This window comes from Anguilla anguilla, chromosome 11, assembly GCF_013347855.1.
Source record: "Anguilla anguilla isolate fAngAng1 chromosome 11, fAngAng1.pri, whole genome shotgun sequence".
NCBI classification, from domain to species: Eukaryota; Metazoa; Chordata; class Actinopteri; order Anguilliformes; family Anguillidae; genus Anguilla; species Anguilla anguilla.
In genome coordinates this window covers 21,237,527-21,257,417 of record NC_049211.1, presented here as the reverse complement: position 1 = coordinate 21,257,417, position 19,891 = coordinate 21,237,527, and the positions used below count along the sequence as shown (strand labels likewise).

General features: G+C 40.0%; 2 protein-coding genes and 1 long non-coding RNA gene across 4 annotated transcripts in view; 2 read left to right on the top strand and 1 right to left on the bottom strand.

The window, feature by feature from the left end:
* The window catches only part of LOC118208251 (histone lysine acetyltransferase CREBBP-like), a 43,622-nt gene extending 30,210 nt beyond the window's left edge, over window positions 1–13,412 (top strand). Inside the window, exons 5-7 of the mRNA XM_035382741.1 lie at window positions 346–926; window positions 5,142–5,285; window positions 10,219–13,412. Coding sequence (XP_035238632.1) covers window positions 346–926; window positions 5,142–5,285; window positions 10,219–10,710 — 1,217 coding nt within the window. The 3' untranslated portion in view covers window positions 10,711–13,412. The remainder of the gene's footprint in view (window positions 1–345; window positions 927–5,141; window positions 5,286–10,218) is intronic.
* Window positions 6,664–7,491, bottom strand: LOC118208252. Its single transcript, XR_004761535.1, has 2 exons — window positions 7,324–7,491; window positions 6,664–6,916 (listed from the first exon to the last, which is right to left on the bottom strand). It is a non-coding gene; the product is annotated as an uncharacterized LOC118208252 (long non-coding RNA).
* A 1,577-nt stretch (window positions 13,413–14,989) lies between the features above and the next one.
* The window catches only part of si:rp71-79p20.2 (zinc finger protein 704), a 42,838-nt gene continuing 37,936 nt past the window's right edge, over window positions 14,990–19,891 (top strand). The window contains exons 1-2 of one of the 2 annotated variants that reach the window (XM_035381344.1): window positions 14,990–15,501; window positions 16,684–16,931. In XM_035381344.1, the coding sequence (XP_035237235.1) occupies window positions 15,208–15,501; window positions 16,684–16,931 (542 nt within the window). In that variant the 5' untranslated portion in view covers window positions 14,990–15,207. The remainder of the gene's footprint in view (window positions 15,502–16,683; window positions 16,932–19,891) is intronic. The other variant, XM_035381345.1, reaches the window with a different exon arrangement.

Here is a 19,891-nt window from a genome sequence, read left to right as displayed (position 1 = left end):
CCTACGTTCATAACCAAATGAGAAAGTGGTTTAGCTATTTTCAGAGCTTAATTATTTATAATGCCAAAATATTTTGTGGCTTTACTGATGTGAAATCTTAACCTGAACTATTTGATATTCTTATTTAGCCTTTTTTACTTCCCCTTTTGCTACTGATGTTTGTATCATTACGTTTGTGCTTGTTTTCAATCTGTGTGTAGCTCTGACAGACCACATGATGGGCCTTGTTAACCCCACACGTGTCACTGTGTATGTGTGTGTGTGCATGCATGTGTTTCACTGTGTGTGTGTGTGTGTGCTTGTGTGTGTGTGTGTGTGTGTGTGCACGTTTATCTGTACTTGCAGGTGCCTTGAAGAACAGGCCTGCTAGCATGGACCTCCTCCTCCTGCCCAGGCAGCGCTCCAGCTCTGACCTGCAGTGTTCGCCAGGCCGGCAGCTGCCCCAGATCCCACCCACTCCAGGAAAGGAGTGCGAGCACACGTACTCCGAGGTGGGACACCGCAACCCCCCGCCGCGTTGCCCTGACGACGTCCTGTACGAGATCGTGGGGGGTGGTGGGGCTGAGCCGGACCCACCTGCCGCCCCGCCTCCCGTCTCCACCCAGCCCCAACCCTGCAGCCCCGCCCAGGGCAACCGCAAGGGCAACGGGCTCGGGAAGGTGAGCGACGGGAAGGGAAGCAACGGGGTCCCCGTTACCGTTATGATGGCTGCGCCCCAGGATCCCGTGACCGCCGAGTACGCCTGCATCCGCAAAGTGAAGAAGGTGGACCGTGCCCAGAGGAGGGAGAACGGGGGGGAGCCGGGGGGGCAAGAGCAGCAGTACTCCTCCAATGCGGACCTGCTCCCTGCAACACCCCCATTGCACCCCAACATCCACGAACCCAGGACAACCAAGGAGGCCTTCCACATGCACCCCTTCCCCAAGGTACCCTGCTTACTGCTCGCTCAGTGCACTGCGACCCAGCACACTTGGGCCACTTAATTACTTGAAATACTTTTATGCTTTTGGACACACGTACACTTCCAGCAGATTACTGACAGAAATACCTTTTTCACAAGTATTCAAAAATCCTTTCGTTCGATGTTATATTTTAGCTAGCAGCATGCTTGGTAAGGATTATAATGGATGGCAAATCAAAATTAAAAGTTCATGAGCACCTAAAGAGTTAAACTATTTCACTTACATATTCAACCTTGTCTGCTAGCCTGTCTGCAGTTAGGTTTCTAGGTTTCCACAAAGAGGTTTCATGAGTAACTCAGAGGTCAACATTTTTCTGTCTAGTACAGTACATATCACCACAGAGGTAAAGCTAGTTGCCTCTTTTCTAAAATTGATGTTTGTGGCCAGTGAGCAGTGCTAGATTGCAAGTCAGCTTGCAGAGAACTCATTTTTCAGTGTACTCTTCTCCAGTCAAGGTTTCAGAATTCACTCATGTAATGTCTAAATTATGACGAGGCCTACATTTCTGGGCAGCTTGAATGGGTATAATTTAACATGTTTGCTTCAAAGCAAAGCCTGCGTCACATCAAGTGATTTTATCAGGCCTGTTTAAAATGTCTGCCCGTTATAATCCATAATAATGGGAAATGATATATGAGGCATGTCTCTTGAATAGCAGTGCCGCCTGGCTCTGAAAGTTGTCACATTCATGTAATGGATAACAACCTGGCAAATCAGTCTTCCTAAGTGCAACGTCTGACATACATATTTCCACCTAACCGACATGAGAATATTTTCACAAGCATTAAATTACAATACAAAGTCAACAAAACAAATAATTACACTTTATGCAATTTCAGAATTGAAAGAGAAGTGTAACGTACATACCTTACAATGTAGCTGTGGCTGTGTAATTTAATTTCTATTTTAGTAATCAAAATAAATGTGATATTATCTTGCAATAAATCACACATTAGAGCTTATTTTTCCTTCTTTGTCCAGTTTCATGAAATCTAATGTTAGTGTTGATCAATGGGGGAGCATGATTACGTCATTGAACAAGATTGCAGTTTATTAAATGTACCACAAGGGGGCATTAAATCATCTTTTGACACCTTATCTAGCCTGCAAGAACAAAAGAACAAGGTGCATTCGCAAAGTTATCAGTGGATGCGCATTGCATCACACTGATTTAAAATTGAGTTTCAGCCTGCGAAAAAACAGTGGCTTCCCTTTCAGTCTCTGAACTTTAGTATCTGTGGTTTGTGGTGACCTGATGTGGGCATTGTCTTTGTGTTTAATTCAGTCATTAAACTGTTGTGGAACTGTTAGGACATAATAACACCACTATAATCTCAGACCCTGTTTTTATTTACAGATTTAACAGCTCTTAACTCTAAACAGTTGAGATATATTTCTAGGTGTAGTCACTTTAGATTTGTGGTAAACTATTGCTTGGAAATGTAAAAATATGCTATATATGCAATATAAATCATCAGTGGTTAAAAGCATCACTGTTCTGGCAGTGCTTGTGACTTTTATCTGAATGAAGAGAAAAGTTTGCATGAATATAGGCTTGATGAGCTGTCATATTCAGTTATATTCAAAATAAGTGTCCGACGGTTAATCCAGGAATATAAAAAATACAAACTAGGAAAAATGAGAAAATTGAACTGTTTACCATCTGTAAGAACAGCCAATAAATGGTCAGAGATGTGGCAGAAAGACTATTGTCGTTGATTTCAACAACTTTGTGGGTAAAGAGAAGACTTTAGGAAAAAGAAGTTTCCGGATTAAAATAAAGGAAAAATAAAGAATTATACTGTTTAATACTGTTGTATTAAAGAGTGTAATAAACATGAAAACCATTTTTAAAAAGTTTGCTGAAATACACACTTCTGTCAGTCTTGCATAAATTGTCTGTTAACAGTATTTCCTTATTACTTCTTAATAGGCAGATTGGGATCCATTATGTACAAGTTACGTGGTCAGTAGTGTACAGTGTAAATGGTTTTACATTTGGGTGCATTACCTTTCAACATAATGCCCTTGGAAATGCAAATGTGTCCATTGTAATGAAGCTTTCACTGTTAAAAGAGTGCATTATCGAATATGAATTCGGACAGTAAATGAAGTTTTAAATCTGTTTAAGCTTTGTGGCATGCAAAATCCTTGGAACCTTGCAGAGAGCCTGTGCAGAAACCGGAAAGTTTCCTGATCTTTCAGGAAACCTCCCTTGGATCTACCTGTATTTTTGTTTCACGCACAACTTGGAAGTTCTAAACTTGTCTGTCACTTGACTGGACCGTGACATTGTTGTTCAAACAAACTCCAATTCATAATGTTAGCACTGTGTGTGTGTGTGTGTGTTTGTGCACAATGTGCATGCGCATGTGCACTGCGTGTTTGGCCCTGTCCCTCTTCTGTTCAGCACATGATGTAGCCTATAGGAGTGCCAGCACACTGAGCCCGATTATGTAAGAGCTTGGCTCGCTACTAGCCTGAGTGCTTTACGTATGTGTGTGTGTGTGTGTGTGTGTGTGCACGTGTGCGTGCGTGTGTGCATGTGTGTGTATGTGTTTGGGTGTGTGTGTGTGTGTGTGTGTGTGTGCGTATGTATGTGTGTGCGTGTGCGTGCCTGTGTTTGTGTGTGTGTGTGTGTGTGTTTGTACTGCTGGGGAGGGAGAAAGGAAGACAAATAGTGAAGGGACAAATAGGTAGCAGGGTGAATAAATCAGTATAATAGGTATGAATGCCAAGTGAATATGTTGCCTATGTATATCCAGTTTCAGTCATTGTATCTCATACAGTATATGTGCTCCTATTAATGGCATTTGTTTGGAATAGAGAAAGTTCATATACAGTGTAATTACAGGAGAGTGATTCATCCTTTACTTTGGTTGTTTCTAAATTTTCTATGGCTTACCCTTTAGATATGAATAGATTCAGAGTTTACCTAAAGAAAACATAAGTGCAGATTCAAAAGGCCTGTTCCTGTCTTTTCTGGCTGTATTATTAGCTGTTTTTTATATCTAATTGAAATGGGCATGGGGACATCAGTGTTTTCTGATGCTGCATTTTGTTTGTGCAGATGAATATAAAATACAAAGCAAGTGATGAAGGACTAAATCTAATTTGAATATTTGAAGGCAGCATCTGATTTTAATTTATTCACTTTTGATATCTATGCCACTGTAGGCTTAAACAGGGACACTGCGGTGATGGTTTTAACTAGCAACTACACAGGTTTCTTTAACAACAACTGTTTTTTAAAAAAAAGTCTATCTGGTAGTACAATAATGTTGAGGTGTTCATTAAATGTAGCAGCAACAACCTCCTTGGTCATGTCACAGAATCTGTTTTCCATTCTCCCTTAGATCATGCACACTTGCACATTCTGTCTAGGGGATGGTCTCATGGCTTTTTGTGTATGAATACAAAAACACACATCATAAAGCAATATGCCAATGGTGGTTTTGTATTAAGCATTTCTACAAATGAATGCTTATCTGATAATCATTTATATAAGACAGTGTACAAAGTCTTACTCGTGAAACAATTACCCTGCCTGTCCCTTTGCTAAGGAAATGGCCTGATTAAGGAGGGCCACTGTCCTGTTTCTACGCCTCTGTAGTAGTGGCACACATTCACATAGTGTCTCCTGTACAATCCCTATGTTTAACATCAAAATATGCCATTATAATAGCTATAAAATATATTTATAAAGGGCTTTTCTCAAAACTAAGAGATACTATACATCAAAATGTCATGAATATATTTTGGATTATTTATGTCATATTTTTGTGAAATGACAAAATATATCATGGGAATGTGTAAATGAAATTTAAACATATGCATTTTAACTGTACATTCTATAATATACTTTCAGTAACATTGAACATATATGGAAATTCTTAGTGAATAATCAGCATGAATCAGGTTTGTCATTTGAATGCAATCTAAATACAATGTACTGTATAGTTTTGTGTCATCAGCAATATGAGCAAGTCTGGTAACTACTTCAGAAGCCTTCAATGAATCAGTAACAAAGTGTGGCACAGTTGAATACAGGTACCATATGTGTCATATACACTTTAGCATTTTTTTGGATGTGGTGACTCTGGTGTGTGTGACAATGCTTGTCGACAAAAAGGTTGGACGGTGGCTGCTTCCAAATGCTTTTGGCTCTTTTCCCACCAGGAGACAGTGTTCATGGGAAATGGAGAGCAGTACATATGGAAGCCACCGGAGGACGATGACATTACCATGCTGCAACACAAGCTGCCGAGCCTTCCCAGCATGCCCCACGGGGAGAGCGGACAGAGCCATTCGACCGCAGTGGAGGTGAGGATGGGTGGGGGCTTGGATCATGTCGATTGCGGTCACCCTTTACCTAACCTGTGCCCAGATAATTGATTACGCCAAGCCTTTTTCCCCCACTCTAGCATAATGCCCTCACCTTCATGGGTCAGCTTGTGTTTGACTAAGGATACATGCTTCGCTCTCACTTTGTGTGATGAATGACCCCTGACCCTGACCTGAACTACAACCTACTCTGCATTCAACCATAGCCTTACTGCTCTTAGTATATACCTGTCCTAGTGCTCTGAGGAAAGCACACAGTTTGACATCAGTCACATTATGAGGGTTAGGGCTATGTTGTGTATGTTCCAGGTATGCACATGTATAAGGACCTGATTCAATCTCATACATCTTCATCTAAGTCTGAAAAATTGTAATCTCTCTTACACTTTTAGTTTTTCAAACAGGAATGATAAGCATTAATGGAGGTTTTTTGTCAAACAGGAGACAGTATGGAGCTGTATAAGGATGGTGTTTGGACTAAGACTCCTCTCTCTGAAAGTTCCATGTCTTATTGAGGAAAGAAAGATCTGTGGTTTGTTCGTGTTGGCTCATAGAGTCTGAGAACAGGACAGGTCACCTTTCCTTTTTAATGGTTTACCCATATTTTCAAGGATTAATAACTTGCGTAATATTAAAAACAACAAACAAAAAAACAACAAAGATGAATTGTAACTTATAGAATTATTAGAATCACAAATAAACTTTATTAATGATAGATTTATTATGAATCAGTATGGGCATTTACTACTAAATTGATTTAGGTGCATAAAAAAGGAATTGGTGAACAAAATAATTTGGTGCAACTAATGGTTGTGTAGACAAGAAGATTTGCCTGAGCTTGTGTGTGGAAAGCTGGAGTTTAACCAAATAGATAAAACATTATATTTATCTGTCTTTAATCCCTGTTGTTAGCCATGTGCTGTGACTGCTTATCGGGAAGCCAAGTAAGACTAGGGACAAGGAACACTGCTGGTCTCCTGCTCAGATATTCCAGGCCCAATCAGGCCCTTGCCAACACACAAATCACAAAATGCAGTGTACTCACTGTCCCAGGCATGGGCATGCTTAACCCCATGTGTTCAGAAGGGCCTGAACATAGAGGATACAGGAGCAGTTTGATTGCACAAGCTATGTGTGGCTTATCTGTTGCCTGGTTACGGTGTAAAGCCTTGTGCACACAACACGTTTTTTAAGGCTTTGCCTTGTAACTTACGAGGCAGGCCCAGTCCTCAGGATAGCAGTTGCTGAAAATGAATAAAATATTATCAAATTTTTATATCAAAAATATAAATTTCTTAATATTATGCGTGAATGGATTTTAGAATTTGAAATTGCTGAGGGGATTGTTTGATTCTAAATTGATGTTTTTATACCACAAATTAATGCAGCTGTTGTGAATATCTAACATTTTTGCTGAGCCACAGCTATTAGTAAATAACTGATCCAGTGCCTCATAGAATCATTTACTGTACTTGAAGCAGAGAAATACAAATACAAGCGTTAATGAAGGCTAGCCTGCTGTTGATACTTCTGCTTGCAGCATAGTCTTCACAAGAGGCAACCGCCAACAAGGAGCAGGCTTTGAGGAGCGGCGACAACAATAACAACATCTGAGTGGAAAAAAAAAGAAGAAAAAACTTTCTCAACAGCTGCTGCCGTTTCGAAACACCCATCATCTTGTGACTTCCTCTCTCCGCAGCACACTGTATGCTGTGTGCAGTGTTGTTTATCAAAAGGCCTGATTTGGGGGCGGGTTATAGAGGCCTCTGTGCCTTTTTCCAAGAGTTTGTTGTTTTATTGAGGGGTCCAGAGCAGCAGAACTGAATGTCGAACGCAGTTTAATATGGGCAGCGTATTGATTGACTGTACTTGGACTGACATGAGAGACAGCAGTGTTGTGAGAACAGTTAGGCACACCACATAGTTAAAAGTAAGTAAACTCTGCAGTGTACTCTACAATATCAGACTGCTCTCAGGGGTGCTATGTTCTTTTAGTGATATGTATAAAAAAACTCACCTTCCTTAGCATGTTCCCACTGTTGAATCCTGCGGACATAACAGTGCATTGAATCACAGTAATCCCTGTGCTAGCCGACAAGATTAAACGTTTTTGCAGATGTGCAGGCAGAGATTATCCGTCCCTGGGACTGAAACAGTTGCAGTATGTCTGGAAGAGATGTTGACAGGGGTGTGACTACAGTCAACATGGTTGTATCCCAGAATTCCATTGGTCTGATTATGCAAGAGCTGTGAGGTCACTCATTTAAGGGTTGAGGAATTAATAATTAATTTTTCAGATTGTGTTAAATTGTTCAAGTAAAGCATTGAGGTTGTTAATACAGCTACCGTTAAAGATGCTTCCACATATGAACTACAAATGTTTAGAAAAGTACAAAATCTTATGGGGTAAAACAAAGATTAACTTCTACTCTTTTGAGAAACCAGTGGTATTGAAGGGCTAAAACCTAAAGTCACTTCATTGCTCTTTCTCAAAACATCGACGCAGATACTTAAAATAAGTATTATATAACTGAACAGAAAATAGCTGAATTAATCCAGAATTCAAGTCTTCTGATAAATTGTCGCGGATGTATTTTACCACAAGCTCTCTGGAGAGTGCTGGTGAAAATTTAACAGGCTTATCTACTGCTTAGGTAGTGCTGGTGCAACCCCCAGCCAGCTCTGAGAGATAAGAGCATTTACACTGCTGGCTAGCTGCAGGCTTACCGAAGTGGGTCAGGTTTCTGGGTGCAGCTGCAAGGCCACAGCCCTCTCATTGACATGCACATACAATGCACATATAGTACACACATCATTTATGATACTGACTAGCCCGACTGCTTCCATAAAGCTGATTGAGCTGAGCTGATTGAGTACATGACAGTTTGGACTGCTCCTTTATCTTGAAATGATCAACAGTAAAACTGTCTGGGCTACAACTGAGTTTAATGAACACCATAAAAAGAGAATGTGCATTATTGCATGCGATTTTAAAGCTTTCACATTGGCAAAGTATTAAAAAGATGTTAAAACAGGTGTTGTAACATTTGTGGTGGAGATACAACTCATTTTTAATGTGACAGAGAGCTTATTGAACTCACCACTATGTTTTACTTAGGTCAAAAATAACTTTTTACTTTTACTTAAATAGTTACTTTTAACTATTTTTTTAGATTAATAATGTCATGTAGAATACATTCCTCTTTTATCTAATAAGTGCCCAGAATTGGAATGGCATTTTAGGAAATCAAAACTTTTTTTACAAAATAAATATTAAGAAATAAAGTTGCATAAAAAACAAGACTACACATTAACTCAAACAGATGCATTCTTTTTGTTTTGTTTTATAGCAGCTTGTTTATTATATGGCATACTTGGCTACAAAAACAGGAAAATATTTTCCTGTTGATTATGTGAATACAGTGTGTTGAATTATCCCCTTGATCGTAGAAGATGAATTCTGTGATGTGTAGTGTTGAAGTACAGCACATATGAACTGATGACAAATGATATAAACCAGACTCGTTTTATGTAAGTTAAGGAGGATGGAAATTATTCAGAACTCTTTTTGCTGGATTTCCAGTGTGCCTCATTCCTATAAAAAAAATATTGGTCAAAGAGAAATACAGAAAAGGGTAATGCTTTAAGCTTAAGTTTTAATACCTTTCCTATCATTTAGGCTGTGAGTCCACAGCCCTGTCATTGACATGCACATACAATGCACATATACAGTACACACATCATTTATGATACTAATTTGCCTGACTGCTACTGTGTAGCTAACTGGAGGAAGCAGATCGAGTACGCAATTATTTTTCATTCTTAAAGATGTCTGAAAAACTCGAGGTATAGTCTTTTTTATCACTGATAACACTTTTGAAAGCTACTATAACTATTTGGCATAATTAACAAATAATTTGTTATTTTTTAAGAAATTATTGACTTTAAGCTTCATATTGTGGTCTGATAGTATTTTATCGTGTTGATTCTGGAAAAAAAAAATCTCCAAAGGTTAAATTTTGACTTAAAAACCAAATGCCAAAGGCATAAGTGGAGTAGATCAATACAGATCTGACCATGATGTGCTTTCAGTACACTTTTCAGAATAATATTTTTAAATAAATCCAGGATCCAAAAATGAAGGCTGCTCACTGACTGAATTGAAAGGTTGTTTTGATGAATGACATTTTTTTTCATAACCAATTTCCATGCTTTCCAAAACTTGCAATGCTTTGCAATACATCACAAAATTATTAAATAACTGTATAGAAGAAATGTGTGATACTTTATTTAAGTCAACTTAATCAAGTGAAGCTATTATTTCATTGGTAGAGAAATGTTTGTATTTTGCATTAAGGCACCAATTTGTATTTGGCTTATGAAAACAATGCCCCTTGAAAGTGTATTAATGGTCCAAGCCATTTTTTGAGATAGGCAAAACAGTTGTTCTGGACAACTGGAAGGAATTTATTTCTTTGATGTTATTTTACCTAACTGGTAATTTTCATACATGGGTTTTGAAGTGTTTTATTTTTTCTGTAGAGATATAAAATGAATGCTTGATTATGTGGGCACTCACAGAACAGTTATACATACATAGGCCCCCTTTCACACTTGAGCACATTTAGGCCAGCAAGTTCCTTAAAATCTCTGTTATTAGAAATGTTAATGGCAAGATCAGAGTGGACACATTAAGGTAGAAACAGGACATTTTAATAGTCTTCTTCTGTCAAACTGTTTGCTGAATATGTATGCCTTTTTTCCTTTTTCATTTTCTGTTCACCCTCAATTTTAAAGACATTAAAGCATTTGCAACTGAAAGCTGCTCCTTGATGTTTGTCCCCTGGCGCAATTCATTTGGGTTTCCCTGAGTTACAATGATCCTGTCTTTTTCTCTTTTTTTGTTTCACAGATCTCAGAGATGTACTCCAAAGTCTGCAAGCCTATCAAGAAAAAGCGCCCCCCTACGTCTCCGCTGGCCGCTCAGGACACCAGCGTGGGAGATGAGGAGGGTGTGGCGGGGTGTGACAGGCTGCAGCCCCAGCTGTGGGCAGGGATGGGAGGAGGACCCCCCATGGAGGATCCCTGCTACGAGTCCATTGGGGACAAAACCTTCCCAAGGGGGTCAGAAGAGTCCGACCCGGCATATGAAACTATCGACGCCAACTGGAAACGTGATGGGCCTCCAAATGCAACACTGAAACCCAAGAAGAGACAGCAACAGCAGCAGCAGCAGCAGCAGCAGCAGCAGCAGGAGCAGCAGCAGCACTTACCCATAAAGGCTCTCCCCAGTGAGAACTTCTACGAGAGCATCAGTGATGTGAAAAATGGGGTGGCCAGCTCTAGCACCACCACCATCTTCACCTTCAACGACGGCATGGAGATGTACGTCACTGGGCTGTAGTGACCTGCCAGCTTCTGCTGAAAACAGGCTGGACAGATGCCTAAAACTCCCAGCATTCATCTGTTCGGTTCCATTTGTGAAAATGTTTATTTTTTATAATACGTTAAGGTGTCCCCTTAAAAAAGTTTAGTATACTGGATAGGCATTCTTCTCCAGAGTCAGTGATTCTAGCAAGCCTTCAATGCTAGATGAGCAGTCCACTGCACAAGTTAGTCCTGTGCAATGAATCCAAACCGGTTTTGAGTCCCCCAAAGTAATTCTTAATACAGGGTATTAAATTATAGACAGTGGTACATGGAGGACTGCAAAATTAATTATCAAAGTAGTATGAATGCAGATTTCATGCTTCGGCAATGTACAGTTATATACAGTTCCATTGTTTATGATAATATTATTTGAACAGATGTCTCCTCTATCAATATCAAACAGGTTTTCTTTGCATCTGCAATGAGTACTGTAAAAAAATATCTTTGATTTTACCATACTGTACTTCTTGATGACTGAGCATAGACCTGGTCTGGTGTAGTGGCCTGGAACAAATGTACTCGACTGTTGAAACCCAGTTCTGCAAACACACCCTCACTCTTCGCTCTACAAAAACCTAACCCAAAACAGTGAAAAGTTCTGAAGGAAAAAAAAACATTCCTTTCACCACACACGTCTTGCATGGCAACCTGTCTCCACCCACTCCTGGCTCTTTAGCACAGGGGCAAAATGATCAGCACAACACACACATAACATCGCCTGAAGGCGATTTTCCACTGAAGAGGGGGCTATGGCTCCTGCCATCTGGAATCAGGATATACACTCTGCCTTTTGCTGTTAAAAAAGGTGAATATTTTAAAAAGGCCATTCCTTAATGGAGACAGTTAATATGTCATTGCTTTTGGGTGTAATTAACATTTAGTTTTATTGCTCTTGCACCAGGGTATGGGTACGCTTCAGGGCTGAGGCTGCATTGTGAGAAGTGTAGTAAAGGCTGTTTGTCTTGCAGAGCCTTTCTTGTACGGTTATCTCGATGCCAGGACTCCATTCCAGCCTTCTGAGCCACAGTCTCCGAGTTTGAGTATTGATGGAGGAAGTGATCCAAGGAAAACAGAGTAATGAGCACAAAATTGCTAGTGAGAATGAGTAGAGGCTCTTTTTCTGGTGGCTCTCAGCGCTCAGTCTATTGTAAACAGTCGCTTTCCCATGTAGCGCAAGAACCACGGTATAGAACTCAGAAGATGTTAGTATTAGAAGAATAACTATGTCTGATCAAGATGATAAAATGAAGCTCAGGGAAAGTAATAAAATATACTAAAATGCTGAATAATTAATGCGACTCAGTTATAGTATGCCTCCTTAAAATGTTTTTTTGTGAGAAAGTCAGATATATGTGTTAAAATTGACCCTGTGTCACTTTATTTATGGTTACAAATGCACTCTATTTTAATGTAAGCACTGTCTTTTTTAACAGAACAAGAAAATGCATATGAAAAAGTCCAAATCACTGCCATGCATAGATATTTTACTTTGTTGTTGCAATTACCCTGCTTGAGTATTCATGGATATAAAAAATGTATTGGTATTTGAGACCTTTTTATTTATTGTAGTTGGGTTTTTTAAAATAAAAATAACTCATTTGTTTTTTATACATAATAATGTCATTTCATCTCAGGATAAGCCTGCTCAACAACAGGGAATAGAATAGTTCTGACGGGACTCAGATATACCAGGATATATGGCACAAAACCGGTAAAAGCCATCCCATCATTTATGATCATGATGTGATCTTAGACTGCAGCACTAGGCTGAAGGCAGGAGGAGCAGGAAAAAGAGAGAAACCCCCTCCCCAGCTGCGATTAAACTGTATCGTTGAGACATGCTGCTTGGGGAGGCAGTTACAGTCCTCATGGCCTCTCCTGCTCCTCCCCAACCCAAGACTCATCTGGTGAAACACAGGGATGCTTTGTACAGCAGCTGCTGATAGAGTCTTTGATGTAGCCATTTTGGGGAAACTGAAGGTTTGGCCTGCAACCCCCAACATCAGCCACAGCAGCACTGGCCACTGGCTAACACAGGCTGGATGTAAGCTGTTCTGAACCTGAGAAGCACTGAAGCACTCTATCGTTCATATACTGTCTCCACATGACACTTCTTAAGACAAACAATATCTTTGGAAAAGGGGCAAAGAAAACCGCACCAGGAGGTATCCTGGGCTCAAGACAAGATGTGCTTATTATTCCTCATCAGATGATTTATCTAGAATGGAGATATATGTCAAAAACAAACCAAATATATACTAGCTGCATCTTTGTGTTTATCAAACTTTTCTGATATATTGTGAAGTTTGTTTTTTTAAATGTCCTTACTGTTATGAGAACCAATGGAGATCTATAATTTATTCAATTCATTGTGTTCAGAATGACAATTTTCTAATGGATATCATGAGTTATTGTATTACTGTGTATCAGAGCACTTACCTTGCAGCTGTTTGTTTCTGTATTTAGAACTGTTTCTTTAAGTGCAACTGTATAAAGTTAGTATGGCAGCTCCTGCATATTATATAATTGCTGTAAAGGATATCACAGTTGACTGTAAACTAAAATATATCAGTTTTTAACTGTGCTAATCTGCAATAGATTGCAATGCTTTTTATAAGAATTATTATTCCGAAATTTTTTGAAGTCATTTTTTACTTTTATAATAAAGTAGCACCTCAGAAAAAAACAAAACAAAAACAGATTAACTCATGTATAAACTAGGCCTATATAAGCTCTGTTAACAAACTGAAATGTATTATAAGCTATATGACACCTTTACTGAATGGCAAACACCCATTATTGAATGACTTGAACTGAATGTGTGTACGAATACAGGGTAGAATACATACTCCCAGATAACACCTCAAGGACAAAAGGTTTTACTATTGGATGTCTTATTCCGTAACAAATCACTTTTGCATGGAACTGTCGGCTGATACTTTTGGACATAATAACCATACATCCATTTGAAGTTCAGAAAGGGTTGCCTACATTAACACAGATATTGAACTGTATATTGTTAAAAGAAATTCAAATAGTCGTCATGTCAAAAACTCCACCTGCAGAAAAACTCTGGTGGAACAGCAAAACGAGTAAGATGTTCAATTATTATGAACCAACACCATATAGCTGGGTAGGCCAACTCATTAACTCAGCGTGTGTGTTTGTGTCAGGTGATGTAATCATAACCTACATTAAAAACAGTATAAGCTATGAAACGATGTATTATATTTAGTTCAGATCTTCTAAACTCTGTTTACTCCTCCCATAGTGGAATTTTCACCGCGAATGACAATGACTTCCTGATTCAAGCATTTGGCATGTCTTTGGTTGCGGTATCCTGGCTACATCTTGAACCAAATTATTCCTAGATCAAGATGTCAACTGTATTTGAATGTTATCGTAGTTTTAAAACCAATTGTAGTTTATTAGCTGCGCAGCTAAGCTGCACTCGCAGTCAACAGCTTGTGATAGTAACCCGTAACTTTAATAGTCAATTTTATAAACAATCTTTCCTTCTCTTTCAGTTGATAAGCTATTATGTAATAGCATGGCGGTTTAGCTTCGCTTCTGTCGCCTTCTGTTCCTGGTTCATGCCTAGAGAGGGCGGAGCTGCTCGACGAGGGAAAATACACGTTCGATGTAGTTTTTAACTCAGTACAAATTCAAATGTCTAAAATATCGACGGATATAAAACTAAAGCATGATATCAAGCGTTGCCATCAGCATGTATAGCCAAGACTTATTTAGTGTATTGCAGTAGCCTAGATTCGTTTGAACATTTAAGGGGCGTGAGGGAACTGATTCGGTGCGCATTGGTTGGCCTATGCTTCCCTTACCCAAAAGCCTTTAGTAGGAATACATGCTAAAGAAAGAACTGCACCATATATATATATGTGTGTGTGTGTGTGTGTGTGTGTGTGTGTGTGTGTGCATGTGTATGTATGCATACATATGTGCTTCTACTTTGTTTAAACCGACTCAAATTATTTCGAACACTACAGTTAGTTGCACGTAGGGTAGGCTACTTCTGCTTTTCTTTCCCCTACACCGGCCGGCGAAACGCAATTGACACACCTCCAGTGTTTGCTGAAAAAAATGAAGTGAACCGTCCAATCATCGACTACTTCATCGTGGCTGCATGCCAGCACGGAATGTTTATATATGCGAATAACCAATAGAACTGAATGGAAGGCGGGACTCACTGAATCTCGCCTGGTTGCACGCGTTGGGTGGGGGAGGGGGCGTGGCGATCTTTTAGAGGAGAAAAAGCAAAACAATATTTTTCCCCCGACCGGGCGGCTTTTAGGTTTTTAGGGTGGTAGAAAATCATCTTGGTAGTACTGCCACAACTAAGTAGTTAAAGTAAAGATCATCTAATTAAATGTATTTTAATTCTAGGAAGTTCAGCAGCATAAAACTTTATAGAAAGCCTGCTACCTTTCTTTAGTCCCTCTTGTCCTGCCCGATTATGAATTCCAAACGTCTTCTCGAGAAGTCTCCGGCTGGGATAAGGGTCAGTACTGCTCCGAGTAATGCCGGTAATAACCATTCAACAGGGAACACCAAGAACTATGTCAAGACTGTTGGAGCAGTGGACTGTGGGGTAATATTGTCATGCAAGAATGATCCTTCCTCGGGAAGCTTTCTATATACACTAATGTTGGACAATGGGACATCGAAAGAATATCCCAATGAAGATTTCGCTCAGAACGGAATTGCATTGACAACACCAAGGAAAGAAAAGCACATCGATTCAAAGAAAGTAAGTAACCCTTTTCACTGATTGGTGACGTGCGAAGTGTACCGCGCATGCTGGATCTTAAATTACAGTTCACTGGTATTTGCATGTAGGCTACAACCAACATTAATATTTTGTTTTTTTATTCTAACTGGACAACGAGCACTTTTTAATATACCGCATATACTGCTAACGGTTACAGTTGCAACCTAGTCAAATAGTCACTAAAGTAGGTGCCTGTTTTCTCCCTCGTAGTCGTAGTTTTATTTAACGCGAAATTGCAGTCTTATATTGTATCTTTGGCTATATAACTTGTGTCGTTATGTCAGGTTCAGTCTTTACTTTTCTGGCTAAGTTTTTCGCGTCAGTTGTGCACAGTACATCGAACTTGTATTTATTAAGATGGCGACTGTGTGCACGTTCAAAGTTTAAAAGGAAAAGGGGCTGGGTCATCAAACTAATATATTCCCACTCCTGTTCAGAATACGTCTAGTCTCTTATCCAGAGGTAATTAGCCCCGACTTCTGAAAAATAATAATAACGTCTCAAAATGATTGTGTCGTGGTCTGTTGTATTTATTTAACACAGATATGGGCTACCCACTTTAAATGACGCTAAAATAATTCATAAATGTATTTTATGACAGTAAGGGTGGTTTGGGTGGTGTTTTGTGACAGTGCGAGTGTGTAGAGATAAGGGGTGTCTGAAGAAATCCTCAATGCAAGGAAATCTTTACTCTTCGTCCAAAACAAAACGCTAATTTTAGCCATAATTTGCTCCCAAATCATAGTTGAGATAATTTACTGTTGCTTGAGAATTGATTTTATTAGCATAAACTGGTTGCGATTAGTTTAGGTTAAAACAGATGAAACGACGGACATGCACGCACCACCTTCGTAGCTACTAAAAATCCTCCATAATTCGGCCCCGGTTGCAGTGCTTGATACAGTACGCTGCTGAGCGCGACACACCCCCATTTTAACCCTACTTTAACTGGATGCTTTGTTACTGTAATGTCTATAATCGGTTCCCGCCATCTTACAATAGTGATTCAAAAACGCATTTGCATGTCTATTCCCTATAAAGCCGAATTTGAAGAGTTGCAGATTGGCCACATTATCTTAAGATACATTAAATAATATTGAGTTTGAATGTCGAATCTGTGTTCCAGTTGCATTGTGAGCACTGACTATGTTTTTTTTGCAGACATGCTGTGACAGCTCAGTGGAGGAGAGGGACACAGGGCCCAGTGGCAGCATCCAGAAAAGAGGCAGTCCCACATATCGGCTGATTGTCAATGGGAGAAAGCTAGATGACCAAACACACATGGAGGGCAGAGGTCTGGGGAGACGTGGGGAGGAGTCAAAGAGGGACCTGCTGTTGCTTGGCTCTGATATCTCACCTGAGGAGCAATACCCACACACCTCTTCGCACATCCCCGTCCCACGAAACAGGTATGACCTGCCACAGCTCCTGTCCGAGCTGGCCGTGCTGTCACGGTTGCTTGTTGTTGCTGTGCTGTAGCGGTGCAAAGAGGAAGCTAGGATGTTTGTGCAGTCACATGATTAGTAAATGATGGACAACAAACATCATGCTATAATTGAATCATTCCACAGTCTCTGAGTCCCTTCTCCATATGACAAAGGAAGCTGGGAAGGACCTATGCTGATGTGTTTTTACAAAAGTTCCTTTTTAACTCAGCCCATTCCCTCATATGCAAAAATATGTCCTTTTAGTATGTTTATGGGCATGAAAGCCAATTCACTCCACATTAATTCATTGTTCAACAGGTGTGTTTAAACATCATATTAAGTGCAATAAGTAATTTAACCTTTGATTTGTCAGATTATTTTGAATTGTCTCAAAATAAACATTGCACAGGATGTTGCAGTATAATGTAAACCTATACCCCCTCTAGCTTTGATGTATTGTCAAACTGTTCAAAGTTTGATGACATAATCTCAGTTGAAGGAATATTAACAGAAAACAAAACGGGCAATGTGCATGACTCAGCCTGAACTTGCTGAATGTTGGTCTGTTGGGTATCACTTCAGCACAGATTTGTAATTTGATGTTTAAAATGAAGTAACCTATACACTTTTGCCCAAGCGATATGATAAAGATGATAATAGCGCACTACTGAGGCCTTGTGCTGTGGTCATTAAGCACTGACCCCCGACCCACAACGTCATTACCCACAGCAAGAAAAGACTTTCTATAGTACTACAGTACCTGTCTTGCTCTGAGCAGCAGAAAGTTTGTTGCTACCAACCCAGCCTTGTGACTTGACCTCTTACTTTTATGATTTGATAATTCTGAGATGACTGCTTTGGTGCTAAAGAGGTGAAACCGAAATGGAAGGTTTCCTGTACAAGGCCTGCTTTCTTACAGCACATTGAGAAGACTGGAGGGCATGGCTTTAAATTCTCTTCTTGGTTATTGTGTCACGGTGATATGTGGGATGTGGTTCTGGATAGTGATTGGTTAATTTGGTCCAGTCCACACACATACACACACACACGGACACGCACACACACACATGCACATGTGCGCACGCCCACGCAAGCTTACACGCGCACTCACACACACTCACAAACACAGAAGCACGATCAAAGATCACTGCTTGGTCACAGCTGCAAAGAGATGATTGAGTTAAGGTAATGACATCAATCTTCTGAAAATAAAGTGATTGACTGTTTTATATCTTTGTTTGTTTGTGAGAAACCATCAATACTCAGTGCTGGGGAGAACATGCAAGGGGACAAGATAAGACTGTGGCCCTTGGTTATCTTATGATAATCTTGTGAGACAGTGTAGCAATTCACCAGCAAAGGGCACTGGACACCACGTAATATGATTGGTTGATTTATGGATGGAAGTGATGTAATACACTATATGACCAAATGTATGTGGTCTGGGGCTGTTTTTCATGGTTTGGTCTAGTTCCCTTCATTCCAGTGAAGTCAAATATTAATGCAGTCACACTCTAAATGATTCTGTGCTTCCAACGTTGTGGCAACAGTTTGTGGAAGGCCCTTTCCTGTTTCAGCATGACAGTGCCCCCGGGCACACAGCGAGGTCCATAGAGAAATGGTTTTGTCAAGATTGGTGTGGAAGAACTTGACTGGCTTGCGCAGAGCCCTGACCTCAACCCCATCCAACACCTTGAGGATGAATTGGAAAGCCAACTGTGAGCCAAGCCTAATCGTCCAATCAGTGCCCAACCTCACTAATGCTCTTCTGGCTGAATGGAAGCAAATCCCAGCAGCAATGCTCCAACATCTAGTAAAAAGCCTTCCCAGAAGAGTGGAGGCTGTTATAGCAGCAACGGGTAGACCAAGTCCATATTAATGCCCATAATTTTGGATTATATGTTGGATGTTAGGTGTTCATATACTTTTGGACATGTAGTGTATGAATTTTTCTTAGGAGTAAATTATTGGGCCATCATATAGTCAGTGATGTATGAAGAATGATGTGCTTGGGGAACAAGCATGACCGAACATGTTTACAGTTCTGAGCTTTGACAGTACTTTTACATATGGAAGGCGGTGAACACTCCTAGTCCATGCTATTATCACCTCCAAGCAAACACGATTTGAAATGACTTCCTGTGATAACTACTGTGTGGAATGATGAGGACAATGTGATGTTCATCAGTTTTATTTAAGTTTTACCAGTCGGTGAGCAATCATTTTTCAGCCCTGGAAGAGGCTCTACATAGTGGGGTGAACCCCAATGTACAGGACCTCAAACTGGAAGTGGGAACCACTGGAAAAACATTGGAATTGTAACTGGTGGTTGCTCTTGTAGGTTTGGTCCAGTTGTGTACTGACTCAGTGCTTTATTTAGCATTTCTGTTATGCCTTTCCTTTTTTATGTGATCACCGTAGTCATTCACCTTTCACACTGAAACAGGCTGGCCTTCATTTGTAAGATTCCAGGTTATTTTGTGGATGTTTTGACAGATATATTCTATGTATTTACATGGTAATGCTGGTCCTGTTTCCTAAAATGACAGTGAAAGGTAAAATAGGTACACCAAGAACCTTTATGTCTACTTTGCCTCAAAGTGGAGCTTATAATATTCCTTTATGGACAGCCCATGGGAATGTGGTGAATGTTGCATTTATTCATTGGCCTTGTTTGTGAGTATGTGGTGTAAACATGTATCTACCTATTTATGACCGAGTAATATGTGGGTGGGTGGGGGGGGGAGGAGAATACCTCTAGTAATTTTGATCTGCGCTGACATTTTAATAGGTCCGTTCAGTTTGACATGCGCGTCTACTCAGACTGTGGGTGGTGAAAAAGTACTTGTTCAGTTCAGTTCTAGCCTTCTTCCAGCGGTGCAGTCAAAGAAGAGGCATGTAAAGGCTTCTGGGCAGGTGTACCAAAGTCATTTTCACATGTA